General features: G+C 41.6%; 1 protein-coding gene across 1 annotated transcript in view; it reads left to right on the plus strand.

Annotated features, from left to right (window-relative positions):
* Positions 1 to 756: 756 nt before the first annotated feature.
* LOC122720787 (cadherin-related tumor suppressor) overlaps positions 757 to 19,488 on the plus strand; it is a 79,091-nt gene continuing 60,359 nt past the window's right edge. The window contains exon 1 of the mRNA XM_043947763.1: positions 757 to 6,105. Within this exon, the coding sequence (XP_043803698.1) occupies positions 757 to 6,105 (5,349 nt within the window). The remainder of the gene's footprint in view (positions 6,106 to 19,488) is intronic.

A 19,488-nucleotide genomic window follows, 5' to 3' on the forward strand; every position in this document is an offset into this window, starting at 1 on the left:
CGACCGCGGACATCGTCGCGAACCGTAGCGACGTCGCGCGAAAAATCTTTATCTTCGACAACAACAAGCGATGCCATCGCATTCATTGATCCGTGTGTCCGTGAATCGATGTTAATTTCAAGGGATTGAATTAAGATCAAGGATTGAAAAGTGAAAGAAAAAAAGAAAAAAAGAGAAAAAAGAAAAAGGAGAAAAAAGAAAAATATCAAAGATCGAGAGACGAGCAGCATCCACGAAGTTTTGCGAGGCGCGGCTCTGCGGGTCAGTGCCCCCTCTGTCGGCTCGTGTTCACTTGACTTTCTGCGGCAACGAGCAAAAAGGATCGAATAAAAAAGAAAACGCCCACACCTTCGAGGCATCCTTAATCCGATTTCGAGTCCGAGAGTCCGGTTAAAACGTAGCCCGAATTCGAAAGAAAAAAAACTTTCTGCGGGGAAGCAGACGGGCGGAAAAGGAAGAGGGGGGGGGGGAAAAAGGAGGAAAGCGAGAAAGAGATCGAAAGAGATGGAATCCACAATAAACGATTCGAACAATCGGTTGGCTGATACGTGTTGATATTTCTTTCCTCCGCTGTTTCACCGTGCCATGATGTCGAGCGTGCGAACGTGAGGAAGCGCGTGGGGACAGGGAAAGATGAAATCGCGACCGACGATGAAGAAGAAGAACGAGAGGTAGTGTCAAAGGATACTTTTATGTCGTCGGAGCGAAAAGAATTTGGCTAAGGAAGGGGGCGCGTTCGAAGGGACAGAAGAAGAGATGATCATTCGAGGATCGATGGTCCTAGCCCTGGTCCTGGGACTGTTGTCGGTGGACCAAAATGGCGGCCAACCGAACGAGAAACACGCGTCCGAATATTTTTCCCGCAAACCGCCTCAAAGGGTGACGCGGCTAGTCCCACGACGCTCGCCTATGTTACCTCAGGACGGTGGTGCGATGGGGCTTGCGATGCAGAGTCGGGCGGTCGATACCAGAGTTCAACTGGAGGTCAGGGAAGGCGAGCCGAAGGGGACTCTGGTCGGCCTGATACCGGTTAAGCCTGGATTCACGTACAGATTTAACGAGCCACCCCAGGAATTCGTGCTCGATCCGGAAACCGGCAAGATCAAAACGGCCAAAGTTCTCGACAGGGAAGCGTTGAGCAGCGATAGGTTCGACCTGGTCGTCCTCTCGAGCCAGCCAACTTATCCGATCGAGGTAAGGATCCTTGTGCTGGATATCAACGACAACGACCCGGAATTTCCAGAATCGAGCATAGCCGTCAGTTTTTCCGAGTCGGCGGTGGTTGGCACGAAATTATTGTTGGACGCCGCCACCGATAAGGATACGCTCGAGAACGGTGTCGTCGACGATTACTTCATCGTGGATGGGAACACAGATGGGAAATTTCGTTTGGAGGTGACCGGGAATCCGACCGGTGAGACAACCTATTTGCATCTGGAGACGACTGGTAAATTGGATCGGGAGCAGGTAGAATTTTACTCGTTGAACGTTTGCGCGAGGGACAGGGGTCAACCACCGAGGCTCGGTTACCTTCTCGTGAACGTAACCGTGTTGGACGTGAACGACAACCCTCCGATATTCCAGCAGAGCGATTACGTGGTCGCTCTGAACGAGAGTGCCCCAATAGGGACCAAAGTGTTGACGGTTCACGCGACGGACAAGGATTCCGAGGACAACTCGAAGCTCACGTATTATCTACCTGATACCGAAACGCAGTTCACTATAGATCCCGATACGGGGACCGTGACGACGATCGAGCCTTTGGATTGCCCGCAGCAGAGCTGCACGGGCGCAGCGCGTCTAGGCGACGGTTGTCTAAAGAGCTGCGTCATAACGGTCTTTGCTCGAGATCACGGCTCGCCCAGGCAGGATGGCCGGACCTACGTAACGGTGAATCTATTGGACGCGAACGACCACGATCCTGAAATAAAGTTCAGCTATTTCCCGATCACGCCCGGCTACGCGACCGTGGACGAGAACGCCGTCAAAGATTCGATCGTGGCCGCGATCACGGTGATCGACAACGACGAGGGATCGAACGGCGAGACGAGCGTAGAAATTCGCGCTGGCAACGAACTGGGCCACTTCAGATTGCAAACAGCTGCGACGTTCGACGTCGTCCGCGTGAACGGTGGACTCGACCGCGAGGAAATACCGAAATATAATCTGACAGTGGTCGCGACCGATAAAGGAACGCCGCCCCGTTCGGCAACCGCCTATCTAGTGATCCACGTGAACGACGTTAACGACCACGAGCCGGTCTTCCAGCAGAGCGAATACTCGGCGGTACTCTCGGAACTCTCGCCCATCGGCAGCTTCGTGGCCAGCATTTCCGCCACGGACGCCGATTCAGGACTGAACGCGAGAATTTATTACGAATTGGACTCGGGCAACGAGCAAGGTTGGTTCGCGATCGACCAGGACACCGGTTTGGTCACCACCGTCGCCACCCTCGACAGGGAGGTGCAGGGGAGCATAGAGTTGCACGTGTCCGCGAGGGACGGTGGCCCGAGCCCGAAATACGCGTCCACTCACCTCAAGGTGACGATTCTGGACGAGAACGACGAGGCGCCCAGATTCTCGCAAAACCAGGTCCAAGTCACATTGTCGGAAAACACCCCGCCTCAGAGCCTGGTTGCCACGTTGACGGCGGTGGACAACGATCAAGGGACGAACGGGAGCGTCGCGTACACCTTTCACTCGAGCGTGACACGGGATTACCCGAAAACGTTCGCGTTGGACGGGCTCACCGGCCAATTGACCACGAAGGCGCACCTCGATCGCGAGACGATCGGGGAATATCGGATCCTGGTGATCGCCAAGGACCAAGGTACACCGCCCCAATCGTCCACGGCAACGGTGACGTTAACGTTGAAAGACGTGAACGACAACTCGCCGGTTTTCTATCCGTGGAGATATTTGATGGCCGTGGCTGAGGACGCCCCGCCAGGCACCTCGGTTGGAAAGGTGATGGCGAGCGACGCAGACGCCAGGGAGAACGCCCAGGTTAGATACTCGTTGGAGTCGGGCGGCGAGGGACTTTTCGCGGTCGACGAGAGGACCGGCGAGATTACTCTTCAAGGCTCGTTGAGGGCCGCCCACAAAACGCTCTACGAATTGAACGTATCCGCCAAGGATACAGGGGACAGATTCGCGGTGAGGAACGCTCTGGTCGAGATTATACGGGAGGAAGATCTGGAACGCTTGGAGTTCGACACTTACAACGGTTACGAGTTCAGGATAGCCGAGGACAGGGGGGAATGCGGCACCGTGGCGAATATGTTTTCCAGGGACGTGGGCACCGTTCAAGTAACCCAATACGGAAACTCGAAGATCTCGTACGCTATAGTGTACGGCGATCAGAAGGGTAGTTTTAAGATAGACGAGAGCAGCGGGACGATCACCACTTCCGGCTGCTTGGATCGGGAACAAGTGGCCTATTACAGCTTGCAATTATCGGCCAGGGCTGGACTCGCTTACGGGCAAACGTCTGTGAACATCACCGTGGTGGACGTGAACGACAACCCGCCGAGATTTCCCAAAGGCGAGATCGGGGACGAAGTGTTTCTGAGGGAGAACGCGGCCGTTGGACAGGAGGTGTGCCTGGCACGGGCGAGGGACAGGGACGCCAGCGCGAACGCGAGGATCGTTTATTCGTTGACCCATAACCCCGGGGAACAGTTCAGAGTTGCGGAAAATTCCGGGATCATTTACCTGGACAAACCGATCCGTGCCGCGCCAGGGACGGTTTTGCACTTGGAGGTGACCGCTACGGATTCCGGGAATCCCCCGTTGTCGGCCCAGCACCAAGTCAGGGTCACCGTCGAAGACGTGAACGATCACACGCCGGTGTTCAAGCTGACCAGCTACGAGACGTCCCTGCCGGAATCGACCCCGGTCAACGATAGATTCTTCTCTCTGACGGCCGCAGATGTCGATCTCGGGGCCAACGGCCGTGTCTTGTACAGCGTCACAGACGGAAATACCGAGAATCGCTTTGGTATATTCCCGGACGGCCAGTTGTACGTGAAGAACGTCCTCGACCGCGAGGAGCAGGATTATTACGCGCTCGAGGTAACGGCGACCGATCAAGGAAACCCCTCTAGAAGCTCGGTAGTCCCGGTGGTCGTTCACATAATCGACGAAAACGACAACGCGCCGGAATTCACCAATTCGAGCTTCGTCCTCCACCTACGCGAGAACGAGCCACCGGACACGTTCGTTGGAAAATTATTGGCCACGGATCGGGACGTGGGTCGCAACGCTGATCTCGTGTTCTCCCTTCCTGCCAGCCAACAGGACTTCACCGTCGATCCCAGGAACGGTTTCATCAAATCCCTACGAGTGTTCGACAGGGAACTGTTGGTGACCAATACGGGCAGCAGCTACGTCACTTTGGAGGCCACCGTCACCGACAACGGGGTCAATCGTCTCCGCGACCGAGTCAAGGTCGTTATTTACATCACCGACGTGAACGACAATATCCCCCAATTTCAAAGGTTGCCGTACAGGGTGCAGGTGAACGAGGGTGCCGCGATCGGTACCCAACTGTTGAGGGTCTACACGACGGACGCCGACGAGGGGTTGAACGGGGACGTGTTCTACTCGCTGGAGGACGGGAATCAATACGGTCGATTCGCCATAGACGAGGCGACCGGTCAAATATCCCTGACCAAAGAATTGGATCGCGAGACCATGGACAGTTACGTGTTGACCGTTGTCGCGCACGACGCTGGCCTAGAGACCCGCCTCTCTTCCAGCACGACCGTGTACATCGAGGTGCTCGATGAGAACGATAACGTGCCTCTGTTCGTCGACGATAAATCGAGGATCTCCGTTCTCGAAACTACCCCGACCAACACTGAATTGGTCAGGTTCGAAGCAACGGATAACGATCTTGGCCCTAATAGCGAGCTGGCCTTCGCCATATCCGCTGGGAACCGGAGGGACACCTTTTACATCGATCCCCTGACAGGGACGTTGTATCTGAGAAAGCCGCTCGATTACGAGGAACTGGAAAAGTATACTTTGAATGTGACTTGCAGCGACGGGGGTCACCCGAGGTTGAGCTCGGTGACCACGTTGATCGTCGAGGTGATCGACGCCAACGACAATCCGCCGGTATTTCCTAATACAGCTATAGCGAGACAAATTAGAGAGGGTATTCTGGTGCACACGCCTATAGTAACCATCACGGCCGAAGATCCCGACTCGAACGAGAACGGGATAGTCACTTATTCCATAGCCAGCCAAGATCCCGAGGATCAAGTTCGTAGATTCGGTATAAACCCTTCTACGGGGGTGATACACACGTTGCTGCCGATCGACCGGGAAGAGGTGGACACGTACAAGTTGGTGGTGGTGGCCACGGACAGCGCTCAACCGTCGAGCGCCCGGCTGTCCGCTGAAAAGTTGGTGATCGTTATCGTGGAGGACATCAACGACAACGCGCCTATTTTCGTCAGCATGTCCGCCGTTGTGCTCCCGCTCAAGGGGAATTATCAGTATCAGAAGGAGATCACGGTGACCCGATTGGTCGCCAGGGATCTCGATTCGAGCACGAACGGTTTGGTTACGTACGAGTTGCTCAGATCGAGCGTGAATTATTCGGATATGTTTCGAATACACCGGAACACGGGCCACTTGACGATAAGATTGCCGCGATCCATCAAGAACAATTTGGAACGGGTCTCGAAATACCAAGTTGGGATCCGCGCCACGGACGAGGCCGTTCAAGCGGAACGGAGATCCACGGAGATCTATTTGACCCTGATAGTGCCCGGGGAGGACGGGGACGATCAACCAATATGGGAGCATCGAGGGCAGATAGAGGGTAGCGTGTACGAGAACGAGCCGATAGGTACGAGTATTTTGAGAGTGAGTGCCCGAAGTCGTAGATCGAATATCGATCTTGAATATTACGTGACGAACGTGACCGCTGGTAGCGGCGGTCCACAGGTCGACAGATTGTTCGACGTCGACGCGAAGACAGGTATATTGTCGACGGCTGCCGCGCTGGACAGGGAAACAGGAATCCAGTGGTACGAGGTGGAGCTATACGCCATCGGTGTTGGTGGTACCAGGCCCAGTACGACGTCCACCAAAGTAAGTTCACGTCTTTGATTGATCATCCCGGTGATATTAATGATCCGCTGCGTTCTGAAAGTCATTCGCCGCTTTTTGTCGAGCGGATTCGTTCTTTCCTCTCTCGCGCGCAGTTTCTTTCTTTCTTTCTTTCTTTCTTTCTTTCTTTCTTTCTTTCTTTCTGCCTTTCTCCTGGGTAGAGAAATTCTAACTTCTTTTTCCTTTTCATCCCCCTTCTCTGCAAAATTTCATTCGTCTTCAAAATCTTTCGTTTTGTTCCATTCCAATAATTTACAGCAGTTTCGTTGGTAAAAGTGAACGAGAAAGAGAGAGAGAGAGAGAAGGGAAGAAAGTGAAATTTACATTAGAGGTAAACATTATCGATAATGAGAGTAGTTTCCAAGCTGAGAACTCCTTGACGGAATCTCAATCCAATAAAAAAAGGAAATGATCCTCGAGTGAAGCTCGATGAACGAGGTTTATCCGAAAGACTCGTTCATCACCAGCGAAACACGATTGCATAGATTTATTAACCCACCACGTTAAGACGCGTTACAGGCTTCCTGTCTTACGATACGGTGAGCACGACAATTCGTCTAGTTGGGAATCGCGTTACGTAACGAAATGATCTTAAGGTAATTAGGGTCAACGATAGAGAATCACACCGAAGAATCTGGGAGCAGAAACAATGCGATTGACGGTGAATAAGAAGAGAGAGAGAAAGACAGAGAGAGAGAGAGAAAGAGAGAGTGAAGAAGTAATAGGGGTCTGAAAGATCCCTACAGATCGAATTAATTGTACCGTTGGTAGGGGAAATCGATCATGTGTATACTTTCTTTCGGCTATTATTCCCTCGCGACGAATAAATGCGAATCGTAATACGCGAAACTAACACTCTTCCTCGAATCCATCCCGTTAAAGAATTCATTTTGAATCGAAGATGAGTAAAAGAAATGGCCGAGACGAGCCGATAGAACATTTTTCACCGAAAATTAACCGTAGAATTTCTAGTTACACTAGTGTAAAATTTCGGGCTGAGAGAGAACCAGTGGAGTATAAAAGGAATAGAAATAGTTGTCGTAGCGGGACAGGGGCACGTGTTCCTACCGCGGGACCATCCCTTGATCCAACATTGCCGGCGACTATCTTCGTGATATACATATATGTAAACACATACATGCATATATATATATACATATACATATATATATACACGAACGCACACCCGCGCGTTTACACACATCCATAGCGGGGATGATCCAGCAAAAGCGAAAGGACGAAAAGAGAGTGGAAGATGGGAGAGAGAGGGAGAGAGCGAAAGAGGTAGAAAGAGGTGGCTGGAGAGTGGGAGAGAATAAACGACAAGATGAACCGCGTGCCAGGAAATCAAGTTGGATTCGAGTCGGAGCTGCTGGTGCTGCTGGCTGCCTCTCTGCCGGAGGTTCAGAACTCGAGAAAAACTTGATCTCGGGTGAACGCATACAAACAGCCGGACGTAGGTAAAAGTCGGTCCATCTTTACCCCCGGTGCGACTGCTGCTGCTGGTCGTTGCTGCTGCCGCCACTGCTGCTGCTTCATTTCTGAACATTCTCTCCCCCACCCCGGTCTTTCCCTATATCTCTCGCTGAGGCACACTCCTCCTTCCCTGGAGGAGTGCCCGCGCTCCCAGTTTCGGATCTTGCTTCTTCCTATCTTCCGTTTCTTCCGTCTGTCCCCGTCTTCGTCGTTTCGCTCGGCCCTGCCTTTATCGCTCGCTGTGGGATCTGTGACTCTTCGGGAACCGAGTGCAGTTCGGACGTTTTTGTTCCAGACCCGACTTTTGTTCTCTCTTCGGCTCTCCCCTCGTCTCTCCTTCCTCCTCTCTCTTCTCTTCCTCCCTTTCTCCCTTTCGTCCTCCCCTCTCTCTCTCTCTCTCTCTCTCTCTCAGCCTTTCTTCGCTCTCTCCCTCCGTTCATTTTCTCCGCCGATTTCTGCGCCGGCTTGCAACCTTGCACGGGGCCCGACAATTCTTTTTCTTCGCTCGACCATCGACTTTCGTATCATCGACTTTTTGCACAGGCTGCACCGAGGATGAAAGCGAGGATATATTCGTACCCGATGTCGTCTCGGATCGCTTGGCATTTTTGTCAAATCTCACCGCGCCCGGTCAATTAGAACATTCCTCGAGGAGCCAGGTAATTGTATTTGCATCGTGGAAGCGGCACGCTTCCTCCTCGAAATTTCCATGGAAAAATTAACACCAGTTTCCTCCCTTCTTCGACCGAGGATCAAGGAAAGGTTGGTCGCTCGAACGATGATGCCGTTCGGATCGTTCGTCGACCATGATCAGCTCGTTGACGATTTTCATTAGCGTGCCACTTTGTGTATACATCAGGAACCGACGAAGTGGAAGAAAACGAAAGAAAGAAAGAAAGAAAGATAAAGTTACGAGGATCATCTGTTCGATAGGAACGCGCGCGCGAGTATTATTCAATTTCCTTCGTTAAGATCGCGATGTTAACGAGCTTAATTACCGATATTAAACTTACTTTTGGACTTGTACTCGTAATATCGTGTTATTAACGCGATGCCGTAATAATCATCAGCGTATAGTATCTGTTTAAGAAAGGACTAACGATATGAAAACAATTAACGGTAAATTAAAATCTTCGTGTCTCACCGTTCAAATTACCGATATTCTTTCGATTATGAATTCTTTTCGAAATCATCTCTTATCTTCATCTCTTTAAATTTCTTTTTCCCTTTTTCGAATCCTCGAACGAGAGATTCCCTCGACAAATTCCCTTTGATTAATAAAGTCTCTTCGACGAAATCATTATCGTTTTTTTATCTAAACTTTTTTCAAAAAAATAAGGGTTTAGATAAGGGAGAAGTAAGTTCGGCGGATTTTCGGTTGATTGAAGTTTGATCGAATGGAAAAATTTCGAATTTCAATGGGAACATGATAATTCTCGCGCGACAAAATGGGGTAAAACACGGATAAATAAAATAAGTGGCACGCGGTTTGATTTAAGAAAGTGGCTTTAACGTGATCTTGATGTATGGGCGCGTGAGCCACGGAGGAACGGCAAACCCACACACGTTCGCGCGCTAATGGTGGGTCCAAAGAGCTCGTGCGAAATGTAGGCGTAATGTTTCCTTCGTCTTTTTCATTTTTTTTTTCACTCTCTCTCTCTCTCTCTCTCTCTTACTCTCCTCTTTTCCTTTCTTCTTCCTCCTCCTCCCGCCACGTTAGATAAATATATCTGGAGTAAAGCACGCGCTCGCGCGCGTAGCATACCGGTCGTATGGCCAGAGAATTTAATAATAGTCGATGATAATTATGTCGGTGTCCGATTAATAGCGCTCGTTTAACCGCGATAAACCGTCAATTAACTACGCCGACTTTTTCGTCCTTTCTGAAATATGGCCGCGTAATAACGTATATAGCGATAGCCGCGGTTAAATCGTTATTGCCGTATTAAGGATTTGGAACGGCGAACTTTGCCAGCCACTTTTTCGTTTCTCGATATTTAATATTTCATCGACGATTATTCGAATTCCCGCCCGACTTCCGTTACTTCGCGTGTTGGAGTACGAACGTTTCTCGTATATTTATATAAAATAAAATAAAAAGTGTGTGCGTGTAACCAGGCGGGGAAATATGTCGCTATTCACGATCAATTATCTCCCTATCTTCACCACGTCACGTTCAACTTTCAAATAACGTGCCGTTTAAATTTGCACAAAAGAGAGATGAAGGCGATGATAAGAATCGCAGTCTCTTCCACTATAAATTATACGATTAGCTTATCGATATCCACGGACAAGTCGCGTAAAAATGCTCGGATGGTTGATCGGCCATCTCGTTGCGAAAGTTTTTTTTTCCTTTTATGAGAACGTAAAAATTCACGTAACGATCATCGGTAATTAGAGTTAAAAGTTCCGATTTTTGAAGAAAATTGAAAAATGAAAAATAATTACTGTTCATTGATTGATTTAGCGTTATATTTATTATTATATTTTAAGCCGTTTAACGTGTTGCAATAAGTTTTTCATAGCGAGTCATTTATCCGTGTAACTGGTCGAGGCGGAACAGCTAACCGTGTCGTGAGGCTAGTTGCTACCGCATTGGGGTAAGTTTTTTTATTGGGAAATAAAAATTTTACGAAATACTTCATTTCATTTGATATAAAAACAATTATTGATTAGATCGTTTATATTCTATTAAGTAATAATTTAATAATTTTTTAATAATCTATAACTAAAAATAATTTGATGATAGTAATAATCTAATAATTATACATTGATAAATCAAAATAAAAAGTGTAAAGATTTAAAGATGTAAAAATATAAATTAGAGTGAAAAGGCAAAATTTAGAATTTCTAGATCGTTAGAATGACAGGAATAATTTATATATTTACAATGGAGGCAAATTGTTATGGTAAAATGCCCGAATCACGATAACAAGTAGCTTCCATTGACACGTGTAATTTGTAGGAATATTTTGCTTATTATATATTATGTATTTGTATTATAGAAATATTATATTGACTTATTATATATTATATTTTTTATTACAAATGGAAATGTGGAAGGCCACAAAATAGTAATCGAAAAATATTTACTTATTTAATACATGTTAAATTCTTATCATATTATTCACTTTTGCAGATAAAATAATAAAGTAGTGTGATCGACAACAATTGAAAGTACGACATCACCTATTTTTATTTTGAAATTTTTAAGTTCAAGTTTTAAGAGAAAAAATTATTTAACTAATTTTAAGAAAATAACTATTAAAAAATTATAATATTTCATTTTTTAATGATAAAAATTTAAGTATAGTTTCGAAAATTTTATTTAAAATGTTAACAATTTTATCTAGAAAAAAATCTAAAAAGAAAAAGATTATAAAAATATGCCATTTATATTCATTTTTGTCAATATTTAATACTTTTTCCAATCGATATCAAGTTGAATAAAGTGACGTTAAATTCAGTTATTATATTATATAGGCGACAAAACATTATAACTTTCATCAATATTTCATCACTAATTGATCCGAGTATAATTTCTAACAATTTATGAGAGATGAAAATAGTTGTGAGAATCTCTTTATTGTTTCGTTATTCCATTTTTGAAAAGGATAAATTATTTCGATACGGACGTTTATAGGCAATTTTATCATTTATGAATCTTCATTTTGATCGTGACACGATAACGACAAGGCGTCGTCATAGAAGTTTTATTTATGCTCGTTCAACTTGTAACAATCGTTCGACGTGTTATGGTTTATGTCGATAGAAATGACGCAGTTAATTTTCTATTTTCATTTCTTTCGGGACGGGCATGAAGAATTCATGGAGAAATTGTCGTGGCATGATATACTATTCATTTAAATTGCAGAAGAGGATTTTTAACCCCTTGGATCTACGAGAAAACTGCTCAAAGGGGAAAGGTCTAATACCCGTTAATACCTTGCTCGCTCATCATCATTATTTCCTCTCGTTTTTTTTTCTTTTTGTTTTTTTTTTTTTTTTTTTTTTTTACCATCGCGCCTGCGCATTACAACAAAGTCTTCTAGCAAGTCTTCTACAACAGTCTTGGAAAAAAATTTGTTACGTGAAAACCAACGATCGAACGTTGCCTCGCGTCGAGCATTCTGTTAACAACGGTATTCTGCGACTATTCCACGGTATTTCCCTCCATCATTAGAGTTTTCAGGGAAATAATCATGCCGATCTGTTGAAATTTTAAAAATTTCAGCTTTTTCAAATATCGCCAATCTGGTCTTTTTTCGTGAATTTCTTTAGGAAATTAAAATATTTCGAGTTACCAGGAGACGCGAAGATGAGGAGGTGGAAGGGGAGAAAATGATTTACAAGGGTGCATTTATAAAGTTCGTCGCGTTCATTTCGGGCCGACTGTGTTCAGTCGGGGCACGAAATAAAGGAAATCGGGATGGCACCTTTAATGCCACGCTAATCTTCTACTTGCTCATCATCGTCATCTTCCTTCTCGTTCTGTCGCTGTTGTCCATCGCGTCGTAATCACGATCGTCATCTTGTTCATTTTTCAACGTCTTCTTTAGAAGGCGTAGCGCGAAGAAGAATCGGAACGAAAGGAAGGAGAAATCAAATTTGTGGGCGTGAGGAATTGCAAACGCAAAAGCTCCGAAATTTTTTCCTTTGCCGTGTTTCGCTCCCGTTTCTTAAAATTTATTTCGATTTTTTTCCGTTCTTTGTACCTCAGATTTTTATAACACCAATAGAATCTACAGCATTTTGTTTAAGAATAAAAAATTATTACGATTAATATTTGAAATTGTAGGGAAGCTGACTTAAACTTATTATATTTCAAACTCTGAATAATAAAACATTAAATATTTTTCAAAAAAAAATTTTGATTCAATTAAAAAAATTATGCAAAGTAAAAATCAAATTTTCTTAAAGTATAAATAATGATATTTCAAATTATCTTCATTTTATAAAATAAAGAAAAAAAATTTATTAAAATTATTGCAATTAAATAGAAATACATATATAGGAATTATAATGTTAAATAAATATTGATTTCCAAATTTATATCTCCATATTTTCATCAATTGTTTTTCAAAATCTTTTTATTAAACAAATAATAATCGTTTGTTTGTAAATTGATTAATCGATATCTCCTTATCACTTATTAATCTAAATAATATAACTCTTGAAATATTTCATATCCTAAATTATCTTCATCTTTGATATTTCAAATTGACAACATGACGTTGAAACTTAAAATCTCGTATCTGCGAATTTTATATTCTCGGAATATTTGCAAAACACACATGAAATCGTTTTAAAATTAAAATGAATAAATTAAATAATTTGCTTTAAACTTTTGGTTACTTTAAGTATGATTTTAACGATCGGATATTTGAAAAATTTTTAGAAATTGATATTTTATTCTTTTGCAGATTAAATCAAAAGTATTAAAATTACAATTTTTTTTTTTTTTAGATAAACATCATTGATTAACAGATCATTCTTACTAATTCACGATATTACAAATAACATGATGTTAGATAACATCAATTTTCCAAATTACCAATAGTATTAATTTCAAATATTTCCTCTATCAAATTAAAAAATTCTTAATAAACACATTTTACTCGAAAGTAACTCGTTGATCCAATTATAAAATCGAAAAGTTTCGGGTTGTGAGAAAGTAAGAAAGAAAGAAAGAAAGAAAGAAAGAAAGAAAAAAAGGAGGAGAAAAATTAATCGTACTAAAACGAGACGATTTAAAGGTAGACGGTGTACGAAAAAAAGGAACAAGCGAAAGGAAGAGATTAAGAAAAAAAAAAAAAAAAAAAAAAAAGAAGCGGAAAGAGAGCGTTACTTAACGAGGGAGATTTAAGCTTGGTTCCGCCCGTCCGCTCGTGCGCTCGCGCGCGCACGCTCCTTCGCGCGCCGATATTTCAAGAGATATGATCCTGAATGAGCTTGCACATTCGAACGAAAAGTCGGCATATTGATCTCGATCGCGCGCGCAGTGGAAGAGGAAGAGAAAGAGTTATCTAAAGTTGCCGAGGACGAGGCTGTGTAGATCGATTGAAAAAAAAAAAAAAAAAAAAAAAAAAAAAAANAAAAAAAAAAAAAAAAAAAAAAAAAAGAAGAAAAAGAATAAACGAAGAAATCGTGATGATTCGTGGTGGGGATCATAAAAGATTTTATCTCTCTTTGCTATCTATATATAAATGTTACAACTTCAAATGCGGCTTTTAGTGTCGATATATTTTCTCTAGGTAGATGTGCCGCTAAGATTCCGCGTCCAAGATACAACAATATTCCTATGCGCGTCGCGGTGAGGAGACCAAATGCATAAGGGAACTCTATTGAAATATTACTCTTGTTAGTCTTCTGAAAATGTCACTGTAGAATACGCGCAGCAGGGACCAATGCCGACCTCGAGATTCGTCTATTGAAATGACCGGTCGCACAAAAAAGGACGAAATTCCAGAACCGCATACCGTTTATCCTACGGATGATCGTCCCGTGCCTCGTGGGGGGATATCTTCTCCCGATCTCCTCCGCGTCTCCTCCTCCCTGTCTTTCTCTGCCTCTTCGTCATCTTTGATTCTCGCTCTTTTCCTCGCCACCACCTTCCCTTGCCTTGGTTCCTTTTAAGGACCTTATATACTCTTCTGCTCTCCCACCCGTCCACCACCAGAAAGAAAATGCATCGCCACTGGGCGCGCGCATTGTTGTTCCTCCTAATCTTTACCTGCTTTTCCGATGTCCTAGACATTTGACACGAGCACTCGAAAATCAGGTAGGGCTGCTTCCCGCCGTATAATTTCTTCGGCATTCTTCACGTGGAACCTGGCCCTTCTCCGTTTCCATCCTTTACGGATTTCGATCGATGATTTTTTTTTTTTTCTTTTATCTACCAAACAGCTTTAACGAACCTTTTTGTCCCTTCGTTTACCCGCGGTCATTACTTTCTATTAATTTGTGTTTTATTTTTATGCAAATTTTTCATTATTTTCTCGTTTAAATGAGAGGTATCGTATGAAAATGGCTATTTTTTGGTTAAATAATTATTGTAATTTTTCCGACAAAGTTTTCGGAAAATTGATTTAAACAGTTCGAAAATATGGAAATCGGTTTCATCCTGAAATATGTATATGTGTCCATTATTGTATATTCTAAAATTAAATTATTCTATTTAGTGAGCTGATTGAAACTGTAATCTGTCGTGGAAATGATATACAATTGAAATAAAAGAGAAAACCAAGAAATATTTAAATCGTTATCTGCTCAGTGTTATAAATCCAATTTTATAGAATATTATTTATGTTGTTTTCGTTCCTTCTGGAAAAATATTAATCCGCTGTGAAGAAAATTATTAACATAAATTCGAAATATATGCAAGAATGTGCAAAAGAGAAAAAAAATTTAAAAATTAAAATTAAGCACGAAAAATTATTTGACATACTCGACAAACTTTTGAAAGAATATTATGGTAATAACTGGCGAAATATTAATGATTTGGTATATTATAAAAATGTAATTGATGATCAAGCTATAAATTTGATTTATAATATGGAAAACGAACAGCTATGAGAACAGAAAATGTGAATCTCTAACTGTTTAACAGTTCTAAATTTTTCTATAAATTTATATTAATGTTTAAAAAAATTATATAAAAATATTTTATTTCTTTATTTCTTATTTGATTTTATTTTATGTTTCAATTTAAATAAATTAGTAATAATTAATTTTTATTATTAATTATCTTGAGAATTCGTTCTGCAATTATACAAGTTAATAATAAAACTGATTATATTCGAGATTCATCATGTTAAAAATTGCCAAAATATACAACAATTTATATCAATATTTCAAAAATTATAAAAATAATATTATTCAAACTTCACTATAATAATTGCAAATAATCTAAATTTTTACTTTTAATATTTAAGTTATTTATATAAAATCCATAAAAATCTTAAATAATTTAGATATACTTAAAAAATCGTCAAATTACGAGAAATTCTAGGAAATCAAAGATAAAAAAAAAAAATAAATAAACAATCCAATGCGAAATAAATCGATCAATTTGCAAGTTCGCGTTACAAATTAGTGATTGGTACTATCGTTAACGTTTTTACATTATTCCCATCGTCTTTTTAACCGGTGTATTTACGTGTGTAACTGCTTCAATTTAAAACGATCGACAGAAAGCAACGGTAAGAAAGTGGCAAAAAGCCAGATCCAGGAAAGATTATGGGCATTATTCAATTATGACATCATTAAGGGCTTGTTGCGCTTTTGGGACGTTTTATCGTCTACTCTCTTCTGTTCTTTCATCACTCGTAAACACGTCCAAAAATGACGCGTTCCGCAACATGTTCGGCCCATTAGCTCTCTCTCCCTCTCCCTCCCTCTCTCCCTCTTCCTCACTTTCTCTCATTTACTCACTCATTCATTCATTCTCTGCGTTTTTATTTGCGTTTCGGCTCGGAAATTCGGGGAAAATTTACAAACGGTGGTTAACATTAAAATTTATATTAAAACATAATGCAACATAAAGAATAAATGAAGTTATCTCGATGCGTACAAATATTTTTATACTATCTCAAAGTTTTGCCATTACGAAAAAGGGATTAACCCTTTTAAGAAGTTTCTACCATCTTTATTGCCATATTTGCCGCGATAAGAAAATATTCCTCCTTTTAGTAGCTGTCATACGATATCCATTGAATTCCATATTTTTATAAATTTTTTTCAACTCTCGTTTTGAATCGAGGTGGGTTTAAAAATCATCAACGAATATGCACAAAGAGAAATAAAAGTTTTTATTAGTGATGTTTAAAATAAATATAAAACATGAAATATTTACCAGAAGTATACTAAATTATCTAGTAAATATTTAAATTGCATAAACGTAATATGTAATATTTACTGAAAATTATAAGTAAATTCTAGTGCAATTTTAAATCTGCTTATTAATTTCTTCTCAATCCAACTATAATCACGTTGTTGTTCATACATGTTGGTCCAATTGATTTACAAAAAAATGAAAGAAACCATAATTCCTGAGAGTAATGTTTAAGTTTAAATATAAAATGTAGAATATAATAGATACTTTCTGTCATTTGTGAACGAAAAGAGATGGCAATTTTTCAAGAAAACAGAAAATGAAATGTATTTTTTAAATACATAGATGATTCTGGATTTCAAATAGGTTTGATGAGGATGTTCGTACAATTAATTGAACAATGAAATTGCCTGTAAAATTTTTACCAAACCTCAAAACTATATTTATTTAATAATACTGATTTATTTTCTTGATTATAATTATAACTTCTCAAAATCTAACTCATTCGAATCGATTAGTAATATTAAAAGCAACCAATATAATTTTTTAACAATTGATAAACGAGTTTGACACATAGATCTCAGGTAGCTATAAATATAATCATGTCGAAAAATCCGAAAATGACTAATTGATTAAATGATTATTTAAAAATTTCCACCGTTATACAATATTAATCGAAGATTGTACACAAGAAATTTAATATATAGTCAATACTTACTTTTAACCATACGAATTTATAATATTCGTTATCGATTCAATTTTCAATTCGATATACACCGATATTTCCTATAAAGTATCACACTTTACTTTGAAGAAGAAGAAAAAAAAATTAAATCGAGATTCACGTGCGAAATATATAAATCCTTGACGGAATTCAAGGAAAATGGATAAACGGTGGATGGGGTAGAACGATTCCACGAAGACTGTATCTTTTCATAATCGGTTGACCTTCGCATAGTGATCATTCCTGGGAACTATGTCCCCGGTAAAATACTACTTGGTTGGTCCTCCGGTTTTTATCTCGCGGTTCAGAAGCGCACGCTCGCTAATGACCGTCAGATACGGTTCGAGCGTTTTCGGGCCGACCACTTCGCTCTTACCCACGAGAACGAGGAGAACCTCTCCACCGATGGAGAGGAACCCGTGCTGTTTCTCCTGCCGCTTCTGTCTCCTCTCGATCGTGTGCGTGCCATGCCGCTTGACCACCATCCTACTTCTTCCCTTCGCTTCCAATATTTTTTTCCTATTCCCGAGTTTCCATTTCGCGCTAAAGTGTAACCGGACGAACATCTTCCGTTATCGCAAGATTGAATGTCCATTAACCAACTCTAACCGCCTCTCCTTTCTCATTTTTCTTCTTCTTCTTCTTTTTTTTTTCTCCTCTTTCTTTCTTCCTCCATCCTTTTTTTCGTCATTCTCTTTTTTCGAAATCGCCTTCATCTATTCGAAATCGATCCTTAACCTCGTTTCACGTAATCGAAACACGTTATTACATTTTGGAAATCGTGATACGCGACTCCTTCGAATCTCAATTTAATTTTGTTGCAATCACAGAACAGAGAAAGACGCGGAATAAAATATCGATTTTTTTCGTTTACGAATCAAATGCAAATAAGTAAATTCATGAATAGCAAGTTTTATAACGCAAATAAGTATCCACCTACTGACATTTTTCTTTCTACCACGTACATGCTAAATAGACATAACTCGAACGAGAGAAAATTCCACGATATTTATTCTTATCGTTAGTTATACCATACACACACACACACACAAAAAAAAAAGAAAAATTATATCAAATTGTTGACTGGAATGAATTCTCTCTCGTGAGAGAGAGAGAGAGAGAGAGAGAGAAGGCTTGGCATAGTTTTGATGGCTCGAAGTTCCCGTTTAAAAGAGGCAGGTAGTCGAGTGTCTTGCCGTTCGTAGGAACACGCGTCGCCTATACGTAAAATCGAATGATGCATAGCATTTGGTCTCCCGATGCCCGCCGTGAAGCTTCGCCTTGAGATTACCGCGGTTGATTTACATTTATTTAGGGACCCTAGACAAACACTCGAACAAGGAACACGAATCTCTACACGTCTACCGTATTCCCAAGCAATTTTATCTGTCAAACCCCCTTCCTACCACCGCTCTTCTCCTTCCTCTTTCCACGAAATTCGTCGTGATTCCACGTCACGCTCCTCTTAAATCGATCTCGGCTATCTAAACTATCGAAAGTATACGATCGACGTGATACCGTGACTAAGACGATATATATATATATATATATATATATATATATATATATATATTATTTTATAAGATATTAATCTATTGAAAAATGTTTGGTTGTTCGATTTATTTGAGAAGGAATGGTGAAAAATAGCGAGAGAAATAATAAATCGAGATAATCATCGCGAAAGGGAGCTTTCATACATATATATTACAAACTGATTGTATAAACAGAAGTTTAATTGCAATAACGTTGTGTGTGATTTTGCGAGGATTCGAAGGATACAGGAGAATTCGTTTTTTGTTTCGTGTATATGCGCATCAATACCGTCGCTGCATTATGTACGATCGAAAGGCAACAGTTATCCGTTGGTCGGTTTGTCCAGGGCAGAGAGACGTCAGTGTGAATTAGCGTTAGGATAGACGACCAGGGAGAGAGGAAATGTTTGCTTCTCCTCGGCTATGTCTTGTGTATGTGTGGGAATATATATATATATAGTACTAAGGAATGCAACTATGCCAAGAAGAAAAGACGAAAAAGAGGAGGACTGATGAGAAATAGGGAGGAATGAGCGATAGAAAGGACGTACCGACTGGAAGGAAGACTATGCAAAGAAAATCAAATTTTTTTTCCCGCGTTTCTAGTCGCGGCAGTACAATGTTTTTGTCCAATTTAAAGCAAACGTTTGGCCAGAATTAAAAGGAAAATGGAGAGGATGGAGAGGATCGTGAGAAACGAAGACACCGAGAGAGTATAAAAGAAGAAGAATGTTTCTTGAAGAAGAAAGATGACGAAGGGACGGTGGACCAAGAGAGAAGGAATCAGCCAGTCTGACAAA

The sequence above is a fragment of the Apis laboriosa genome, unplaced genomic scaffold (genome assembly GCF_014066325.1).
Source record: "Apis laboriosa isolate Shangri-la unplaced genomic scaffold, ASM1406632v1 scaffold1321_cov151, whole genome shotgun sequence".
Taxonomy (NCBI): Eukaryota; Metazoa; Arthropoda; class Insecta; order Hymenoptera; family Apidae; genus Apis; species Apis laboriosa.